The 19,246-nt window shown below is 37.2% G+C and overlaps 1 protein-coding gene and 1 pseudogene across 1 annotated transcript; one reads left to right on the top strand and one right to left on the bottom strand.

Annotated features, from left to right (window-relative positions):
• Positions 1-5,467: 5,467 nt before the first annotated feature.
• Positions 5,468-6,818, top strand: LOC105705543 (tubulin beta-3 chain-like; annotated as a pseudogene).
• Positions 6,819-18,541: 11,723 nt separating this feature from the next.
• Positions 18,542-18,965, bottom strand: LOC110568533 (barrier-to-autointegration factor-like). The gene has a single exon (XM_064379964.1). The coding sequence runs from the start codon at positions 18,900-18,902 to the stop codon at positions 18,648-18,650; it is 255 nt and encodes an 84-aa protein (XP_064236034.1). The 5' UTR covers positions 18,903-18,965; the 3' UTR covers positions 18,542-18,647.
• Between the last annotated feature and the right edge of the window lie 281 nt (positions 18,966-19,246).

Consider the following 19,246-nt stretch of genomic DNA (forward strand, 5'->3'; position numbering starts at 1 on the left):
GAATAAAATTTTGTTAAAAATGAAAAAGAAATAAATATATTTTTTCATATACGAAAGCTGGAATAATTTATTATTAGCAGTCACACACTACAAGAAATGTTAAAACAAGTGTAAGTGTCAAGCAGAAGAAATATAATGCCAGATGGAAATATGGGATTATCCTTGAGGAATAACAAGCACCAGAAATTGTAATTATAGGGATAAATAAATGAGTTGCATGTCTTAATCAAATCTCCTCAAAAGATAATTGACAGATTAAAATAAAGTACTGTGAAGTTTATAGCACATATATGTCAAATACATATGTTTCACACACACTTATATATATAATACACATGCATACATATACACACATTCAGTTGCTCCTTGAACAACACAGGTTTAAACTACATAGATCCGTTTATTCACAGGTTTTGTTCCGCCTGTTACACGCCTGAAACAGTAAGAACAATTCCTTCTCTTTTTCCTCCTCCTTAGCCTTCAAATTGAAGACAAAAAGAATGAAGATCTTTAGGATGATCCACTTCTACTTAATACATAGTAAATGTATTTTCTTTTTCTTCTCATTTTCTTTATATATTTTTCTTTCTCTAGCTTACTTTATTGTAAGAGTACCATAACATATAACATATATAATATGTGGTAATCGACTATTTATGTTATTGGTCAGGCTTCCTGTCAACAGGTATTACCAGTTAAGTTTTTAGGAAATCAAATGTTATATGCAGATTTTTAACTGCATGGGGGTTGACATTCCTAACCTCTGGATTTTTCAAGGAGCAACTGTATATGTCAAATGTATAACAACATTTTCAAAAACACCAGGAAGGAAGAAAGGAAAGTATAGTAAGTCCTCACCTAATCTCATTGATATGTTCTTGAAAAGTGTGACTTTAAGATAAACTATATATAAGGAAATCAACTTTTTCCTCATCAACATTGTAATAAAACTACATTGAATGAAATGACATTATTCAACTACTTTCTGCATGTTGTTTCATATGAAGTCAGTTTTTGAGAATCTATTGATGACGTTATGTGGGGACTCACTCCATGATCTTATGAACTATATTGAATGATATAATATCTCTTTCATCTGGATTGAGACAAGTTAAAGTAATCATAAAAATGACAAAACAAAGAGATATAACTAAATAAATTATAGAGGAGGAAAAAATGGATTTATAGTAATAGTAATAATCTAAAAAATGGCAGAAAAGAGGAAAAAATGAGACAGAAAAGATGAAGCAAATCAAATCTAAATAGCGTAATGCAGAACATAAGTCTGACTATACCAATAACACATTACATTTAATGGCTTAAATACTTCAATTAAAAGGCAGTGATTTTCAGATTGCATTTAAAAGCAAGCTCTAATCATATGCAGCTTACAAAAAAAAATTAAAAGCTATTTGTTTAAAATCACGAATAGAAGAGTTTAAGAAAATAAATCATACAAATGCTGGTTAAAATTAAGATGAATTGACTAATAAAAAATGTTATTCAGAGCAAAAGCTATTACTGAGTATAAAGAAGATAAATTTATAATGTTAATAGTGCCAATTTATTAGGAGAACATAGCTTTAAATTACATGAAATTAAAACTAACACACAATAAAATTTATAATTATAGTTAGAAATTTTAATTCTCATCTGACAATTGAGAGAACAAAGAGAGTAAAAATCAATGAGGATATAGAATATTCACAGGACACTATCAATCATCTTAACCTAATTAACAATTATAAAACACTCCAATCCACAACAGCAACATGTATATTCTTCTTATGTATGCATGAAACATTTACCAAGTTGGTCCGTAAATCAAGTAATTGAAGAAGATTGTAATCCTCGGAAGTAACCAAAGGTCTAAGTTAGAAGCAAATCACAGAGAGATCTACAAAAATTCTTCCCATCATATGGAAAGAAAGAACACACTTCTAAATAATACATGTGTCAAATACATTAAAAGTGAAAATAGAAAATATTTTGAACACAATGGAACAAAAGGACAACACATTGGAATTTGTGTGATGCTGCTAAAGCAATACTAAGGAGGAAAGTCATGACATTAAAGAAAAAACATCTAAGAACAATGCCCTTAGCACTGATCACAAAACAATAGAATAAGAACTGTAAATAGAACCCAAACTAAGGCAATAAGAAGAAATAATGATAGTCAGAATGGATACTAATGAAGTAAAAATCACAAGAATATAAAAACATCTATAAAAACAAAACTAGTCCTATGAGAAAATCAATAAAATTGATAAATCTCTAGCCAGTCTTATCAATAAGAAGGAGAAGAGTCACAAATAATCAATTTAAAACATCAGAAAGTTAACAAAACTCTAGATGATTACACAATTAGGGAATATTGTGAAAACTGTCAGAATCAAGATGCAAGGGTGGGAAGTAGGGGGAAAATAAAAGACTACAAACTGAGCACAGTGTATACTGGTCAGGTAATGAATACACCAAAATTTCACAAATCACCATAAATCACATCTCAATTAATTGAAGAAGATTACTTATGTAACCAAACACCAACTGTTCACCCATGGAAATAAAATTTAGAAAAAAGAAGAAGAAGAAAAGGAAGGAAGGGAAAAGAAACCCTGACAAATAGAGCCTGGGACGGGTGTTAAAGTTCTCATTCTGTGTGCCTGATAATAGAAACTATATCAAAAGAGTGTGAAAACTGCAGCCTCACACAAAGGCATCACAAACTTACACAAAAAATAATTCTTTAAAGACTTCCATACAGCAATTGCCTGTCCATCCTAGTACTGACATCACCCTTGTTAATGATCTCTGCAGCCAAGGATAATTATGTCAAAACAATTATGTAATCTTCGTGTTCCCTTTAAAAGCTTTTGTCCTTTATCTTTCTTTCTTTCTTTCTTTCTTTTTTTTTTTATAGAATGTGATTTATTTAAAGAGAGAGAAACAGGAGAAGGAGAGAGAACGAAACAGCTAACACTCACACTGAGTGAGAGAATTCAGAAAGATGGAATCCAGGAGAGGAAAGCAGCTTCCATGAGAGTGTTAGGGAATAGAGAGAGAGATGGAGTTTAGGAGGAGAAGACAGCTTCCACAAGAGAGTGTGGAAGGGGCTGTCCCTTATGTTTCTAAGCACAGGTAATTTAATATGGCGTGTGTATTCCCATTGAAATGCCCTATTTCCCAATAAACATTATTCCCCTTTAGTAAATTTATTTTTGTTGAGTTTAGGAAGAACTTTACTAAAATAAATTTAACAACTTGAGTTCAATATTTCAATTTCCTTGAATGACAAGACCAAATTTTATTGAAGTAGAAATAGGTGACCTAGATGTCTCATATCTATTGAAAACAGTAAAATTTTAGTTAAAATCTTTCTCACAAAGAATCCTCTTTATTCCTAAATATTTAACTGGAGAATTATACCAAATATTTGAAGAATAAATAGTGGCAATTCTACAAAAACTCAGAAAATTGAAGAGAATGGAAGGGGAACTCTTTCTATGAGAACCACATTATTCTAACATATTGTAAAAATGAAAGTTATAATTCAGTATATTATATGAATATAGATGCAAAGAAATGTTTAAAGTTTAGCAAATAGAATCCAAAAATATATGAAAAGAATATTTTACCATGATCATTATCTTGGAAATGCAAAGTTGTTTTACATTCAAAATCATGAAATTGACCATGTTAACAAACTGTGATTTTGTGAAATATATATTTGATCTTCATCCAAGTTTCTCTTTTTGTATGCCAATGGGATGATTGGTGGCTGGGGGCCTTTAGGCCAATTCAGGGTGAGAGACAGTCACCAGAAAAAACTAGGCATTATTAGAGGGTTGGAACTTTCAGCCCTATACTCAACCTTTGGGGAGAAAAGTGGTGTTGAAGATCGAGTTGATCACCAATGGTCAATGATTTATCAATCATGCCTATGTAATGAAGCCTCCATAGAAAACTGAAAAAAGGACTGGGTTTGAGGAGTTTCTAGACAGCAGAACATATCCTGCATTCAGTTCCTGGAAGGTGATGTGCCTCAGGAGGGCATGGGAGCTTTGAGTACTGATGACACCTTGTTTCTTAATGCAATGAGAGTCTTTTAGGACTTTTGTTCTTCACGACTGTAAGATAATACATTTGTACTGTTTTAAGTGAATAAGTGGGCAGTAGTTTGTTACAGGAGCAACAAACAACTAATACATGAATGTATGCAAAATATACGTCTAATATCATAATTAATGATGAAATAGATGCTAATGCTGTCCAACTAAGATCAGGAAAAATAGAGGGATATTCATTTTACCATGTACTGAAATCATGGCTGTAAGCTAAGACAGCCAAAAGAAACAAACATGCATCTAGGAGTTGTGCTTGCAACCCCTGAAGCCCCAGCGGGAGTGTTACAGTGCTTTTTTTGATCTGCCATTCTGTGTACAACTTAAATGTTAACAGTTCAGTGGATCCTCTGCCTTTTGTATCCATACTTGTGTCTCCCGCGCTCTTATCCAGAGTCCAAGGGAAATTAGGTCGCATGAATTGAAGGAGGGTAAATGCAGGCGATTTTGTTACTGATGAAAATGGCTTTCAATGGGAAGAGGAGCTGAAAAGGGGACAGGGCAGGAAGATAATCTCCCCCTGAAGTCCGGACATCTCTGGCCAGATTCTTCTCCAAAGTTATGCCATCGAGCTGTCTTTCTAGAGTCAAGCCACTTCTCTCTGATATCGAGCCACAGGCATCCACATCCAGCTGCTTTCCTCTCTGCCGTTTTTTATAGGTATAGGATGGGAGGCAGGGCCATACCCACCATTTTCTGCTTAAAATTTCTCTGCCTCCTATCCTTATCATATGGAGAATCCTATGCAATACAGAGACTTGACATTTAGAATATAATTAGTACTTATAAAAGTTCAGAGGAGAGAAACAGGTTATATTGGCTATATATGGAGGAAAAAATGAACAGAGAGACCATAGATATAGTCAAAAAACAAATTGAAATATAAGAAAATAAAGTCTTTAATTGTTACTTTTCTTCTATTTTCTCTGTAATTTGAATATGAGATTGAAACCAATTCGTAAGAAGAAAAATTGATTAGCACAATTAATCAAATATATGGAGAAAAATTGTAAGAGAGCAACTAAATGAGTTTGACTCATGGCTCAAACAAATTACATCTCAGGGCAACGAACAAACTTCAAAAGGAGTTAATTAAACTTATGTCAAATATCTTTGAGAAATGATGAGAAGCCAAATAGCAATAAAAAATATATAGACTGAATATTTAAGAGGAGAAAGTTAAGTCTAGATCCAGACTAGCTAGCGCTTCATATTGATCATGTCCAAGATTGCAAAACTCAGCATCAGCTAGCTGAGTCATGGGTACCTAGAAAAAAGTAAGTCAGAGCAGCCAGCCCGGCCTGCCCGCACCAGTCCTCAGCCGCCCGCCAGACGCCCCCAGCATGAGGGAGATCGTGCACATCCAGGCCGGCCAGTGTGGCAACCAGATCGGGGCCAAGTTCTGGGAAGTCATCAGTGATGAGCATGGCATAGACCCCAGTGGCAACTACGTGGGCGACTCTCACTTGCAGCTGGAGCGGATCAGCGTCTACTACAACGAGGCATCTTCTCACAAGTATGTGCCTTGGGCCATCCTGGTGGACCTGGAGCACGGGACCATGGACAGCGTCCACTCTGGGGCCTTCGGACATCTTTTCAGGCCTGACAACTTCATCTTCGGTCAGAGTGGGGCTGGCAACCACTGGGCCAAGGGCCACTACACAGAGGGTGCGGAGCTGGTGGATTCGGTCCTGGACGTCTTGCGGAAGGAGTGTGAAACTGCGACTACCTGCAGGGCTTCCAGCTCACCCACTCGCTGGGCGGGGGCATGGGCTCCGGCATGGGCATGCTGCTCATCAGCAAGGTGCACGAGGAGTACCCCGGCCGCATCATGAACATCTTCAGCGTGGTGCCCTCACCCAAAGTGTCTGACACGGTGGTGGAGCCCTACAACGCCACACTGTCCATCCACCAGCTGGTGGAGAACACAGATGAGACCTACTGCATCGACAACCAGGCGCTCTACGACATCTGCTTCCGCACTCTCAAGCTGGCCACGCCCACCTACGGGGACCTCAACCACCTGGTGTCGGCCACCATGAGCGGGGTCACCACCTCGCTGCGCTTCCCGGGCCAGCTGAACGCCGACCTGCGCAAGCTGGCGGTGAACATGGTGACCTTCCCCCGCCTGCATTTCTTCATGCCCGGCTTCGCGCCCCTCATGGCCAGTGGCAGTCAGCAGTACTGGACCCTGACGGTGCCCGAGCTCACCCAGCAGATGTTTGACGCCAAGAACATGATGGCCGCCTGCGACCCGTGCCACGGCCGCTACCTGACCGTGGCCACTGTGTTCCGGGGCCGCATGTCCATGAAGGAGGTGGACGAGCAGATGCTGGCCATCCAGAGCAAGAATAGCAGCTACTTCGTGGAGTGGATCCCCAACAACGTGAAGGTGGCCGTGTGCGACATCCCGCCCCGTGGCCTCAAGATGTCCTCCACCTTCATCGGTAACAGCACCGCCATCCAGGAGCTGTTAAGAGCATCTCCGAGCAGTTCACGGCCATGTTCCGGTGCAAGGCCTTCCTGCACTGGTACACTGGCGAGGGCATGGACGAGATGGAGTTCACCGAGGCCAAGAGCAACATGAACGACCTGGTGTCCGAGTACCAGCAGTACCAGGACGCCACGACCGAGGAGGAGGGCGAGATGTACGAAGATGATGACGAGGAGTCAGAGGCCCAGGGCCCGAAGTGAAGCTGCTTGCGGCCGGCGTGAGGGGCAGGCCGTGGCCGGGGCCCGGGCCAGCGGTGCCTGACCCCCAGAGCCATCTTGCTGCCACCGGCGTCCCCCGCTATACCCCCACCCTCGGGTTCCCGTGCCGCCTCCTGCCGTATTTACAGCCTCCTCCTCCCCACCCAGGCCACCTGCGTGCTGCTCCTGTCTGTCTTACTGCAGCTCCTGGCCTGATGTTTTACGCTTTTGTTTTTTACTGGTTTGCGTTTATATTTTTGGGGATACTTAATAAATCTATTGCTGTCAGATAAAAAAAAAAAAAGTTAGTCATAAAATCCTAAATGTTCCAAATGAGAAAATGTTTGGAAAATTCATGGTTGAGTTTAATAAATCACAGTGTATAAGGCAAAGGAGATAATAGCACACTATTTTCTGTGCTAATTATTTTCATCTGAAATATCGTCTTAAGTTCTTGATGAAATACATTTTAAAAAATGATAATCCACCACATTGGCTCTCTTCTAGAAGTGTGCACAGAATAATGAGGACAAGTAAAGTCATAGTATTTAAGAAATTGTTGGGGAGCATGGATGACACTTGTTAAGAGAAGAGACACTTAGCAATAATTTTGGGTACATATTTGAAGACATGGCATTTTGTACAATGATTTGTTGGGTGTCTGGCATAGCTGTGATGAGAAAAATCATAAGTCACAGTTTGGAAAAGCTTTCTAATAATTATCCCCTCCCCACCCCAATGGATCAGTTTGTTCCCCATTGTGGTATCATTTGATTTGAAAATGTGGATGCTCAAACTGGATTACCACATATTGGAGATGTTTTATGAATGATGTGACATCAAAATGAGTAACTCAGGAAGGTGTCTCAATCAATGGAGGCTTATTGAGCCTGCTTGAGGATGTATCCGGGAAAAATGGGAGTCACAGACATATTGGTGGCTGCTTTTTTCCAAAATGATCCCAGGAGGTTTGGAATTTATACATTTTTCCTTAGAAAGGGATGTGAGGTATATGGTTACATACTGGTGAGACTTTAGTTAATGCTCATTAAGTCTACATTTTACAAGATAAGTTGAATGTTTCAAGAAAAAGGGAGCAGTGAAAGCAGACATCTCAGAGAGGGGTGAAGGAATGATGAATCTCATCTTGTCTTTATTCTATACTTGGAAAGATAAGCTAGTAATGAACATTATCAGGGTGGAGTGTTTTGAAAGGACTGATTTCGGTTTATCCCGTAGAGAAGACCCTCTAATGGCAGTTAGTCAGGGAGAGGGTATGAGAAATGTCTGAAGTCCTATCCTACCATGGCAGGAAACTCAGCTTCTAAAGTTTCTCTGGGGTCCCCTTGGCCATCGGGGAATTGTTCAGTCAGTTGAGGGGCTTAGAATTTCATTTTTCTTTCTCAAATGTGAGAAATTGTGTTGGGGCTCAAAAAAATGATATCCCAAAGTATAATGCTTTAACTAAATGATAACCAAGTTCTTGCTGATATTTTCCTGTCCTTCTTTATTGCTCTCCCAAAGCATGGTGAGGAACTCTCTCTGAACTTTCTTTACCTACCTGAAGACTGATCTTTCAAAAGGGAACTCAATTTTCATGAGCTTCCTCACCAAGAATCTCACTAACCAGAGAAGATTAACTCACAGGAGATACCACATGCAGGCACACTTCTTCACAGACTAGCATCTATTCTTCTGATGGGCTCCTATGAGACAATTTATTACCTGAGAGACATTCTATCTGCATAAAAAGGCAACCTTTGTTTGTCCTGCATGTCACCATCAACACCCACAGAAGCTCCAGGCCCCTATTCCATTCTTTTTTTTTTTTTTTTTTGAGCAGGAGTCTTGCTCTGTCACCAGGCTGGAGTGCAGTGGCACAATCTTGGCTTACTGCAACCTCCACCTGCTGGGTTCCAGCGATTCTTCCGCCTCAACCTCCTGAGTAGCTGGGACCACAGGCACATGCCACCATGCCCGGCTAATTTTTTTGTGTTTTTAGTAGAGACGGGGTTTCACCATGGCCAGGATGGTCTCGATCTCTTGATCTCGTGATCTGCCTGCCTTGGCATCCCAAAGTGCTGGGACCCTATTCCATTCTATAGCTAAAGATGCTGTATAAACTTCAATCCTCTGACCTTTCTTTGAGTCTCACACTTTGTGGAACTCTCATGCATGGATATTTCTCCTGTTAATCTGTCTACTGTGTAAACCAAACATAAAATTCAGTGGCCTTTCAACCATCTGAATGGAACCCTCCTCTTGTCCGAAGACCTTCCAAAGTTGACCTGAATCCAGTTCAAGCCATGATGGGAAGGGGGCTTCGACACGCCTTATTATACCCACCTTCTTTGTGTAATTCAGGAAAAGTCAACTAGCATTAATGTCACCACAGAAGTTAAACCTGATAAGAAAAATTTACAATCTATGCTCTCTGAAGCCTGGAGGCTTCATCTGCATGATAAAACTTTGGTCTCCAGAACCCTTTATCATCATTACCCAGACATTCCTTTCTATTGATTCCATGTCTTTAGAGAATAACTTAACTCAACAAATTGCCTTTCAGAACATTTCTAAATCTATCTATAACCTGGATGCCCCCTCTTTGAGTTGTCCCACCTTTCTGGATCAAACCAATAAATATCTTACAAATATTGATTGATGTATTATATCTACCTGAAAAGTATAAAAGTAAGCTGTACCCCAACCACCTTGGGTCATATGTCCTCAGGACCTCATGAGGCTGTGTCACCTGTGTGTCCTTAACTTCGGCAAAATAAACTTTCTAAATTGAAACCTGTTTCAGATGCTTTTGAGTTCACCATTGTCCGTTTATTTTGCTGAATCAATTGTCAAACCATCAGAGAGTAGAGAGAAAGCTTTCTCTTCCCTAGCTATGGAAGATGATCTTAAGACTAATCTTAAGACATACTTCCAAATCTGATTGTATGCTGATAGCCATAAACTATTTTGCTGATCTGTGCGACTTTATTTTTGTGTATTCACCCCTTCTTATAATGAAAGACAGAACTATAATCTGCATATTTCTAAAATATTACTTGTCTCATCTTGAGCACTATTAAAAAAAGGAGCTTTACATTGGCTATGAAGTCATTTATGAAGAACTAAAGCTTACATAATTTACAAGTGAAAAATGTTCTAAGAATATACTGTAGAGAATACCCTGCATGTCAAGGTGATGATCCAGATAACCTAATTGGAGTTACCTACATATAATTGCTTCAGCATTGTAAAAAAAATTCTGGCACAATTAAAATATGTAGTGCATTACTTTAAATATTCGTTATAGTTATTACATTGCCAAATACAATATATTCTCTTTAATCTATACATCTCTGTAATTAACAACTTATTCATTATAGGAGCTATGTCTCATTTATCATCTAATGCACAGGATTAAGTAGCAGAGTTGCCAAGAGTAAATGCTTCACCTATCTATAAAAGAAAACAAAGCAATACACATTTTACTTCTTAAGTATTTTCTCTCCATCAGTAAACCAATATATTCATTTATTTATGTCTCTATATACATACAAATATTTCTAACAGGGAACAAATATATCAGTCACTAAACAATGAATCCAGGGTTATTATTTGAGATCCACCACCTTTCTGCCCTATGCTAAGTGCATAATGATAATTTAAAAAATTCTAAGCTTACAACACATGTATTCCAGGACCAAAAAGAATATAAATACACGGTAATAAACAGGTTTAAATACTCAGGCCTTCTAGTTTCACAGTCAGAAAACAAGTAGAGAAAGAAGAAAGTGATGTATCTTCTGGAGTAATAGGTATTAAAGTCTTCCCTAAAATGGAGTGCATTCCTGACTTTTTGAAATCAAGATGTGAGCCTGGTTTCCTACTTTGAAAGGAGATTAAAAAAAAAAAGTTGTGATGGCTATTTTGGCTGGGGTTATAGAGTTCTCACCTAATGAAGTAGAATGAAGCAGATACAGCCATGCAGCTAATCATCTTGTTTATGTTATGTACCGGTGTCACCAATGAACAGGGACTCTGAACCAACTAAATTAGATCTTTCTGGTTCTGGTGCATAGGTGGGGTACAGGAAATATTATATTTGTAGGATTGGGAATATTTTTGCTAAGTATTTGGATTTATATATATATATATTAAATATGAACCAATTAATTATATAGCAAGTCTTGGTTCAGGCTTATCTTCTTTCACCAATGTAATTTTGATTAGAATAATCATGCTGATTCTTTAACTCTTGTTGTATGTGTTAACTCTTTATTTATTTGAAAATATTTATCATGTAGTACATTATGTTTTAAAAATGTATACATTGCAGGATTGCTAAATTAATCTAATTAACACACACATTATCTCATATACTTATTTTTTTGTGGTGAGAACACAAATTCTCCCTTAGTCATCTTCAAGATGCAATATATTATTATTAACTAGAGTAAGCATGTTTTACAATAGATCTCTTAAACTTATTCTTCCTATTTAATGGGAATTTTGTATTCTTGTAGGAACATACCCATAACCCACCCCATCCTCAGCCTCTCTCAATCACTCTTGTAACTCTGCTTCCATGAGTTCAACTTTTTAATCTTTCAAATGTAAGTGAGACCATGCAAGATTGTTCTTTCTGTGCCTGGCTTATTTCACTTAACATAGTGTCCTCAGATTCATCTTCAGTCTTGCAAATGACAGGATTTCCTTTCTTTTTTAAGGCTGAATACTATTCCATTGTGAATATGCACCACATTTTCTAAATTATTTCATCCATTGATGAACACTTTGCTTTCATATCTTGGCTACTGTGAATTAATGTGATAAAAGACATGAGAATGTAGACTTCTCTTCAACATACTGATGTCATTTCTTTTGGATGTATAACCACGAGGAGAATTGTTGGATCACATAGTAGTTCTATTTTCATTTCTTTGAGAAATTTCTATACTGTTTTTTGTGTGGCTGTAATAATTTACACTCCCACCAGTGTACATCTCATTTTGAAGATAATTTAGTTCCGTGAACACACCTAATTCTTTAGGAGTGAAGGGAATGTGAGTTTTTTTCTCCACAATACTGTGTTCAGAATAAAAGTTCCGTTACTACGAAAGAACATGGTGACAATGGCCTTTATTTTTGCATTTATTTCTGTGGCCAAATATCCATGCACTCGCTCCTCACAAATGATACAAACTCTTCCCATCGCCAGCAAAAAATAAACAAATAAAAACAAAATTGCAATGTAATTAAACATTAATATACAATGGATAACATATAGCAAATTCCAATATGAACATTTAGTTTAGATAACTACAAGACAAGTTGACACTCCCCATGTCAAAAAACACTGAATTAGGGATATAATAAGAACAATAAATCTCATTTAAGAAAAGGAGGAAGAGGAAACAGTACGCCTTATTCAAAGTATTTAACAAATGTCACTGGCCAGGACTCCGCACCTCAGAAGTAATTCCCCTGTTCATTGTCCTGACTGCATTTTGGCTGTGCCCTTGGGAAACTTTCCTTGTATAGTAATTTTCCCTGGTCAGAGTAAGAGAATATTGGAGAATATCTTCCTTGAGGGTGAATGCAGGTTTGGTATCCTGAGGGTTGCTTATTAATTGTACAATCAAATGCTCTGCATATCCAGCTGTTGGTGTCCTTGCTAATATAATTAACTCGAATGACTTAAAAGAGTGGGCTGTGCATAGTGACTTACCTCTAAAAGGTATGGTATAAAAAAGAGGAAGAGAAAGTGCTTTTACAATCACTCCCTCAGCCAGGTGATCAAGGATAGCATAAAAAATGATGTCATGTTCGTGATATGATGTGAAATATAGCACTTTAACTTTGTGATTTTTTTTTTCTCAAAAATCCCAATCTAATCATAAGAAAAACACCAGATGGATTTAAATTGATGGAGAATTTACAAAATATCTGAGCAGTACTCCTCAAAACTGTCAAGAATATCAAAAACAAGTCTGAGACACACTCATCTTCCAGAGGTGCCTAAGGAGATAGGTCATTAAATGTAGTATGGCAAATGGGATACTAGAACAGAAGAAAGAGCAAGAGATTAAAAATGATAAACATGTGAACATACTATTGACTGTAGCTAATAAGAAAATTAATAGTATTTGATTAATTGTGTCAAATGATCTTATTAATGCACAATGTTAATGACAGTGGAGACTGGGAGCTGAGTACATGGGAACCCTTTCGACTCACGTTGCAATCTTCCTGTAAATCCAAAATTCTGTTAACATAACATTTATTAAAGGAGTCTTAGCAGGCATCTTGAGTAATTGCTTCAAATCAGCTAAATTGTGAATAAAAATATCCAAATATTGTCACTAGACATAATTTTAATTCTGAAGTGTATTGTCTTCAATTAAATGTTCTCTGCTCTGTCTCGAGCCCTCAACCCTCTTACCTTATAACAAAATAATGACAGATGTTTTGCTTTCCTACAGGCAGAGCTTGAAAGTGCATCTGCTTAGCTTCTATGGGGATTAACCACAATTGATCACTGCCAATTAAATTCTAGGCTTAGGGTTTTATGCCATACAAGTCCTGTCTCTTATGGCTCCAGAAACCTGTGAAGGCAGGCTTGTCTCTAACCTCCCCTCACCCTGAGCAGTTTTTCAATTTTAATTGGCAAACATGATTAAGTTACCAGTCTTCCCTAATGTGAAGAATACTAAGCAATTGAAGATCCTAAGATGTGCATCTACACATTCCTGCAGTGTGTAGGACTCTGGTTCTGACAGTGAATAGGCTCACTTTGCCAGAATATGTGTTCCTTGCCAGAATGTACAGCTACATTTTTAATTTGAGGAAATAATTTCTAAGAATTCTACTTGAAGAAAACCTGTCATATTTGAAATTATTAGAACCAGCTAGGATTAGTCTCATGACCACTTGTTAGATACCTTTGTATCTAATAATCTTGCTAGCAATGCAAAGAATAAGTAACTGAATTCCATAATTCTATGCAATTGTTTACTTTTTCCTTATGAAAGCCATAAAAAGTATGTCACAATGGTGATTATATTATTAGCTTCTCTGTCTTGGAAACCATTAGTAAGGACTCATTAACAATGGGTGAGAAAGAGTAACAGAGATCAACTATTAGGACATTGTGTACAGGTTTACACCAAGGGTAGGCAGATTTTTGAGTAGGTCATGAGAAAGGAAAAGTCATCCAGGTTTGGATCTTGTAGCTGCATGATTCTATCTACTCTACAGTTTACATATATACTGTGATTTGCTGAAGCAAAATCTGCATATTAGATTACACCATTGTTAAATTTTTTTTTACTGTTTTTTTTTTTTCCCTTTATGCTAGGATAGCATATGCTCCAAGTTGACAGTCTCTAAAGCAATCCAACTTTCCTTTTTCTATGTCGATAGCCTAAAAATTAGGCTATTTCACAAGTATCCTTGTGAATTCACTATCAACATTCAGAGTCAATGTGATTTTGTAAATCTTGAGTGGAGAAACAACTCACGATGGTCCCATAGTGGTGCCAGAGTGATACCATCATGGTTGGCTCAGGAATAAATTCCTGTGATTGGCACATGACAGAATGCTAGGCAGTGAGATATGAAGGCAAGTCAGTAGTGGTGAGAAGAAGAAAATAAGAAACAGAGATCATGATCGCTTTACTGACTTGGCTATTGGTATGTGATGTGATGTCTGGAACTGCTGTAATCATCCTGTGAACATGAGGGAAGTTAACCAATACTTCCAGGATGTTAGAGCATAACTTGAAAAGACACTATGAGCCACTGAACTGCTTAACTCAAAGTTACTATTATACAATATATATTTTAATGTTTATGTCACTTTGATTTTGGTACTTGTTTCTCACAGGTGAAAGCATCTTACCAATAGAGATGGTCCATTATTCAATGAGTTCTGATATACAATATAGTAAATAAACTTTATCCAAATATAACCACACACAATAAAATTTACCTCAGGCAGTCACTTCTAAGGAAAATGGTCGTTCATTTTTATTACCCCAACATGGAAGATGGCCTCTCATATCTACTGAATAAAGTTAAATTACTTCTTATATAACTTTAATGTGTATTGTGTATGTATTTAGTTAACTTTGTAACTAAGATAAATAAATTAAAATTCCCTTGTGGCAGTGACTCATACCTGTAATCCCAGCACTTTGGGAAGCTGAGGGGAGAGGATTACTTGAGAGCACAAGTTCAAGACCAGCCTGGGCAACATAGTGAGACTCCATTTCTAAAAGAATAAGAATAAAAAATTAACCAGGAGTAGTGGAACACACCTGCGTTTCCAGCTACTCTGTAGGTTGAGGTGAGAGGATTACTTAGGCTTAAAAGGTAGAGGCTGCAGTGAACCATGACTGTACCACTGCACTCCAGCCTGGGCAACAGAGTGAGACCCTGTCTCTAAAAGAAGAAAAAAAAATTGATTTCCATATGATTACTAGTACTTTGTGAAATTAATATGGTGAGAGAAAATATCTTTCGCTCAAAAGGTAATTTTACACCAAATTATATACAACTGTAGTGTAAAATATTTCTTTGTTTTGTTTCAAATTGTATATTCACAAATTTTTTTACATATATTTGGTAAGCTTTAAAATTGATAATCACTCTTAACTGTACATGAATGAGCTCCATGATTATAGAGCTGCATTATTGTATGGTAATTAAACAGAAATTGACAAGGAAATTTCTAAATAATATTGTCTATAGAATCATGTTATGTTAATGATATGTAACAAAATAATAAATTATATCACCAAGTATATAATAAATATAAAATAATTATATTACTTTCTCTAACGTATAGAGAAATCACATAATTTCTACCACCAATAATTTTAAAAATATAATTACATTTTTTTCTTTAATCCATGTAGAGAAAATTGAAAATTGCTCATTTCTAAATGCAAGGATGACCTTTCCAGTATAACATGAGAGTTTTGTTTTTGCTTCTGTTCATTGTAAATTTTACTTTGATTTTGTTAAAAATACATTAAATTTTTTTATCTGAGTAATGATAGTAAGACCCATTGATATTTTTACCAATACAAATTACTTGCTTTATATGTTGCTTCATTTACTTTCATTTCCATTCTGCTTCTCACTCATTTTGTACTTCAAATTATTTTGTATCTCAAAATCCTTAGGATTTTGTGTCTCAAATCCTAATTTACAGATAGTATCTTAATTATTCTGATTGTATGCTCTGATGAAATCCTGTGTAAATTCATTTCATGGATATATAAGTACTCCTCTTTTAATATTATATCAATGATGAAATTTAATATCCTTAGAAACATCTTCTTGTTACCCTAGAATAAAAATTTTCTCCAAAAATAATATATATCTTAATAAAGACATGGCTTTAGTATCAAAATTCTTAGCCTACAACACTGGCAAAATCTGAGACCATCTATTTCTTGAAACACAGGCCTGTGCATTCTATCATTTGGATCCAGACCAGGTTTGCATAATCATGCTGATGAAACCATTCCAGGGATGCTAATGAATAAAATGAGAATATGTTTTCTTTTCCAGATCAAGAGACAATTCTGCTGATAAAATCCTGGTAGTTGCCAGATTGAATCAGATCCACCGTACTCCAGGCCAATGTTCCATAATATTTTTGCCTGTAATTTCAGTTGACATCAACTGTAACTGTTTGGGATTAGTCTCAGATATGATAACCTGGGTTCAAATATCATATGAGTTTTCATTGATTCAGAAGTTTTATCCACTATTAAAAAGTGTATGAAATAGTTTCTGTTAATTCTAATTTTAATAATTTAATGCTGCAAAGACTTGCTCTGTTAATTTTTATTCTTTGTTGTTTTATATTGTATATCCATTGTCAGTGTTTACATTTTTTTCATAACAATTAGACTCCCCCAAAATGGCAATATTCTTACCCTTGAATCCATTTTATCTGTTTTTTAATGTAATAATTTAATTTAATTTTTTTGAGAATGAAAATTTTAAATTGAGACATAGGCAGATAGGTATATGTATATAAATCTAGTAATATATAAATATAATACGTATTGGCATCTATACAGTTATAGTGGTTATTTATTAGCTGAATTTTACTTATAATGTCTTCACTTTTTCTGTAGCTTCACTAAGTTTGTCTACTTTTTTTTATCAATTACTGTATAAGGTATGCTAAAACTACCCAATAAGATGGTGGATTTTCCAACAACTCCTTGCATTTTTGTCTTTCTTTACATATTTTGAAAGTATAGTATTAGATCCATTAAATTTGGAATGTTTTTAAAATCTGGCATATTGAATTCTCAGTTCCATATATGTTAATACTCTTTATTACTAGTATTTTGTTTGCTTTGCTTGCTAGTTATTTTAACTGCTTGGTAAATTTTTTCCTGTATATATTCCATCTTTATTTTTAAATTTTGGTTGCATTATCTTCCGGGTGTGTTGTTTGCCTCTACTGTGAATGACATATAACTACACCCTTTTAGATACACACACACACACGATAGCTAATGTAGCAATTTCAGCATCAGAAGACATTGAACTTCCACTATAATATATCAATGAAAACTGAAAGTTTCTTTGCTGGATACGGGGAATGAAATACCCACCTCTCCAAACCTAACTTCAAAAAAATCCTCAGTGACTGACTTTGCAAAGTGGATGTCTGTTGTCTGTGTACTCCAGTCCCCTCAGCTCTCTAGGAGTAAATTCTGCTAAGTATGTTTTGCATAGTTTCCTGAACGTTTCATTTAGAATTAACCTGACATCTAAAAGAGCAATTAAATGCATATTTGTATTGGCTTCTTTCTCATTTCACACTTTCCTACTTGTGTTCATGTAAACACCAAATAAACTACATGTACTCAAATCCTTTCTCATGGTCTGCTTCTGAGAAAACCCAACAGAAAAATCGAAACTTTCAACTTTTTTATTACCTAGGAAATATATTCATATTTATATTTATTGAATTTTTGATATGTTAGAACTTATTTTCACCATCTCATTTTCCCTTTTTTTTGTTCTCCATATTTATAATATTCTTTATAATTTGTAGTACATACAGGGACAACATGCATCATTTAGGAACTTACTTTTACCTTTTTTTTTTTTGAGGCGGAGTTTCGCTCTTGTTACCCAGGCTGGAGTGCAATGGCGCGATCTCGGCTCACCGCAACCTCCGCCTCCTGGGTTCAGGCAATTCTCCTGCCTCAGCCTCCTGAGTAGCTGGGATTACAGACACGCGCCACCATGCCCAGCTAATTTTTTGTATTTTTAGTAAAGACGGGGTTTCACCATGTTGACCGGGATGGTCTCGATCTCTTGACCTCGTGATCCACCCGCCTCGGCCTCCCAAAGTGCTGGGATTACAGGCGTGAGCCACCGCGCCCGGCCACCTTTTTTTTTTTTTATTTGAAAGCCACTGACTTTATTGATCTAAAAAACTTTACAACAACAGTGACTGTTCTGCCAAAAAAGGAGCCAAACGGTAACAAACGGACTGACAGTGAGGGTGGGGGTGAGGGATAGGGCCAGGAATCCGTTGAGGAAAGCCAGTAACTGTCACCAGGGAACTGGCAACGGAAAAAGGAAGACGGAGGCATGCCAAGAGCGAGAATCCAAAAAACGTTGAAACGGTTAGGGAAGGAAACTCCCAAAGACCCTGGAGTACGTTGGAGGTGGGTAGACAATAGCAATCTTTTCCTTTGTAGCGGACAGGGGAGGAGTCCTGCTCGGTTTCAAACTCTGGACGAGGGCTGGGGATTGAGAGCTTCCCAGAGAGCATCACAAGAAGGCGTCTCACCACTCTCGCAGGCATCCAAAGCAGTCCCGGGACTGCTTGGCGCTGGCGCCACAAGGGTCCTTCAGCCATTCCCGGAAAAGGTATTCATCTTTCTTTAGCACCAAAAACTGGCCAGGGACAACATAGGCTTTGTCACAGTCCCTTTCTTCCAGCTTCTTGCCCAGGACTTCACCAGTCCCGGCCAGGCTCCCCACTGGCTTTTCCCCCATGGGCTCTGCCACGAAGTCTCGGTGCTTTTGGGAGGTTGTCATCTTGATCAGCCTTAATCGGCAGCTTCAGTTCCCGTAACGGTTCCTCCCGCCACCCGGCCGCTCCCGCCGATATCTCAAGCCACTAGAACTTTCTTCCAGAACTCACTTGTATCTTATTTGTTTCTACCCAAAGGAAAGAAAAGGAGGCCTGAAGTTAATTTTAGAGAGAAAATGCATTTGCAGTATAAAGAGGAGAAAAAAAAACAACTATATATATGAAATACACTAGAGCAAGCATTTAAAAACAATTCTAGAGTATGATATCAAATTACCTGTCCAAGAGACAGGAAAATAGTTGTAAATCACTGAGGAATATTTTATACACAGGCATGTGTTTTGATCAT

This window comes from Aotus nancymaae, unplaced genomic scaffold (assembly GCF_030222135.1).
Source record: "Aotus nancymaae isolate 86718 unplaced genomic scaffold, 86718_ANA_hifiasm-v0.15.2.pri h1tg000022l_1, whole genome shotgun sequence".
Classification (NCBI taxonomy): Eukaryota; Metazoa; Chordata; class Mammalia; order Primates; family Aotidae; genus Aotus; species Aotus nancymaae.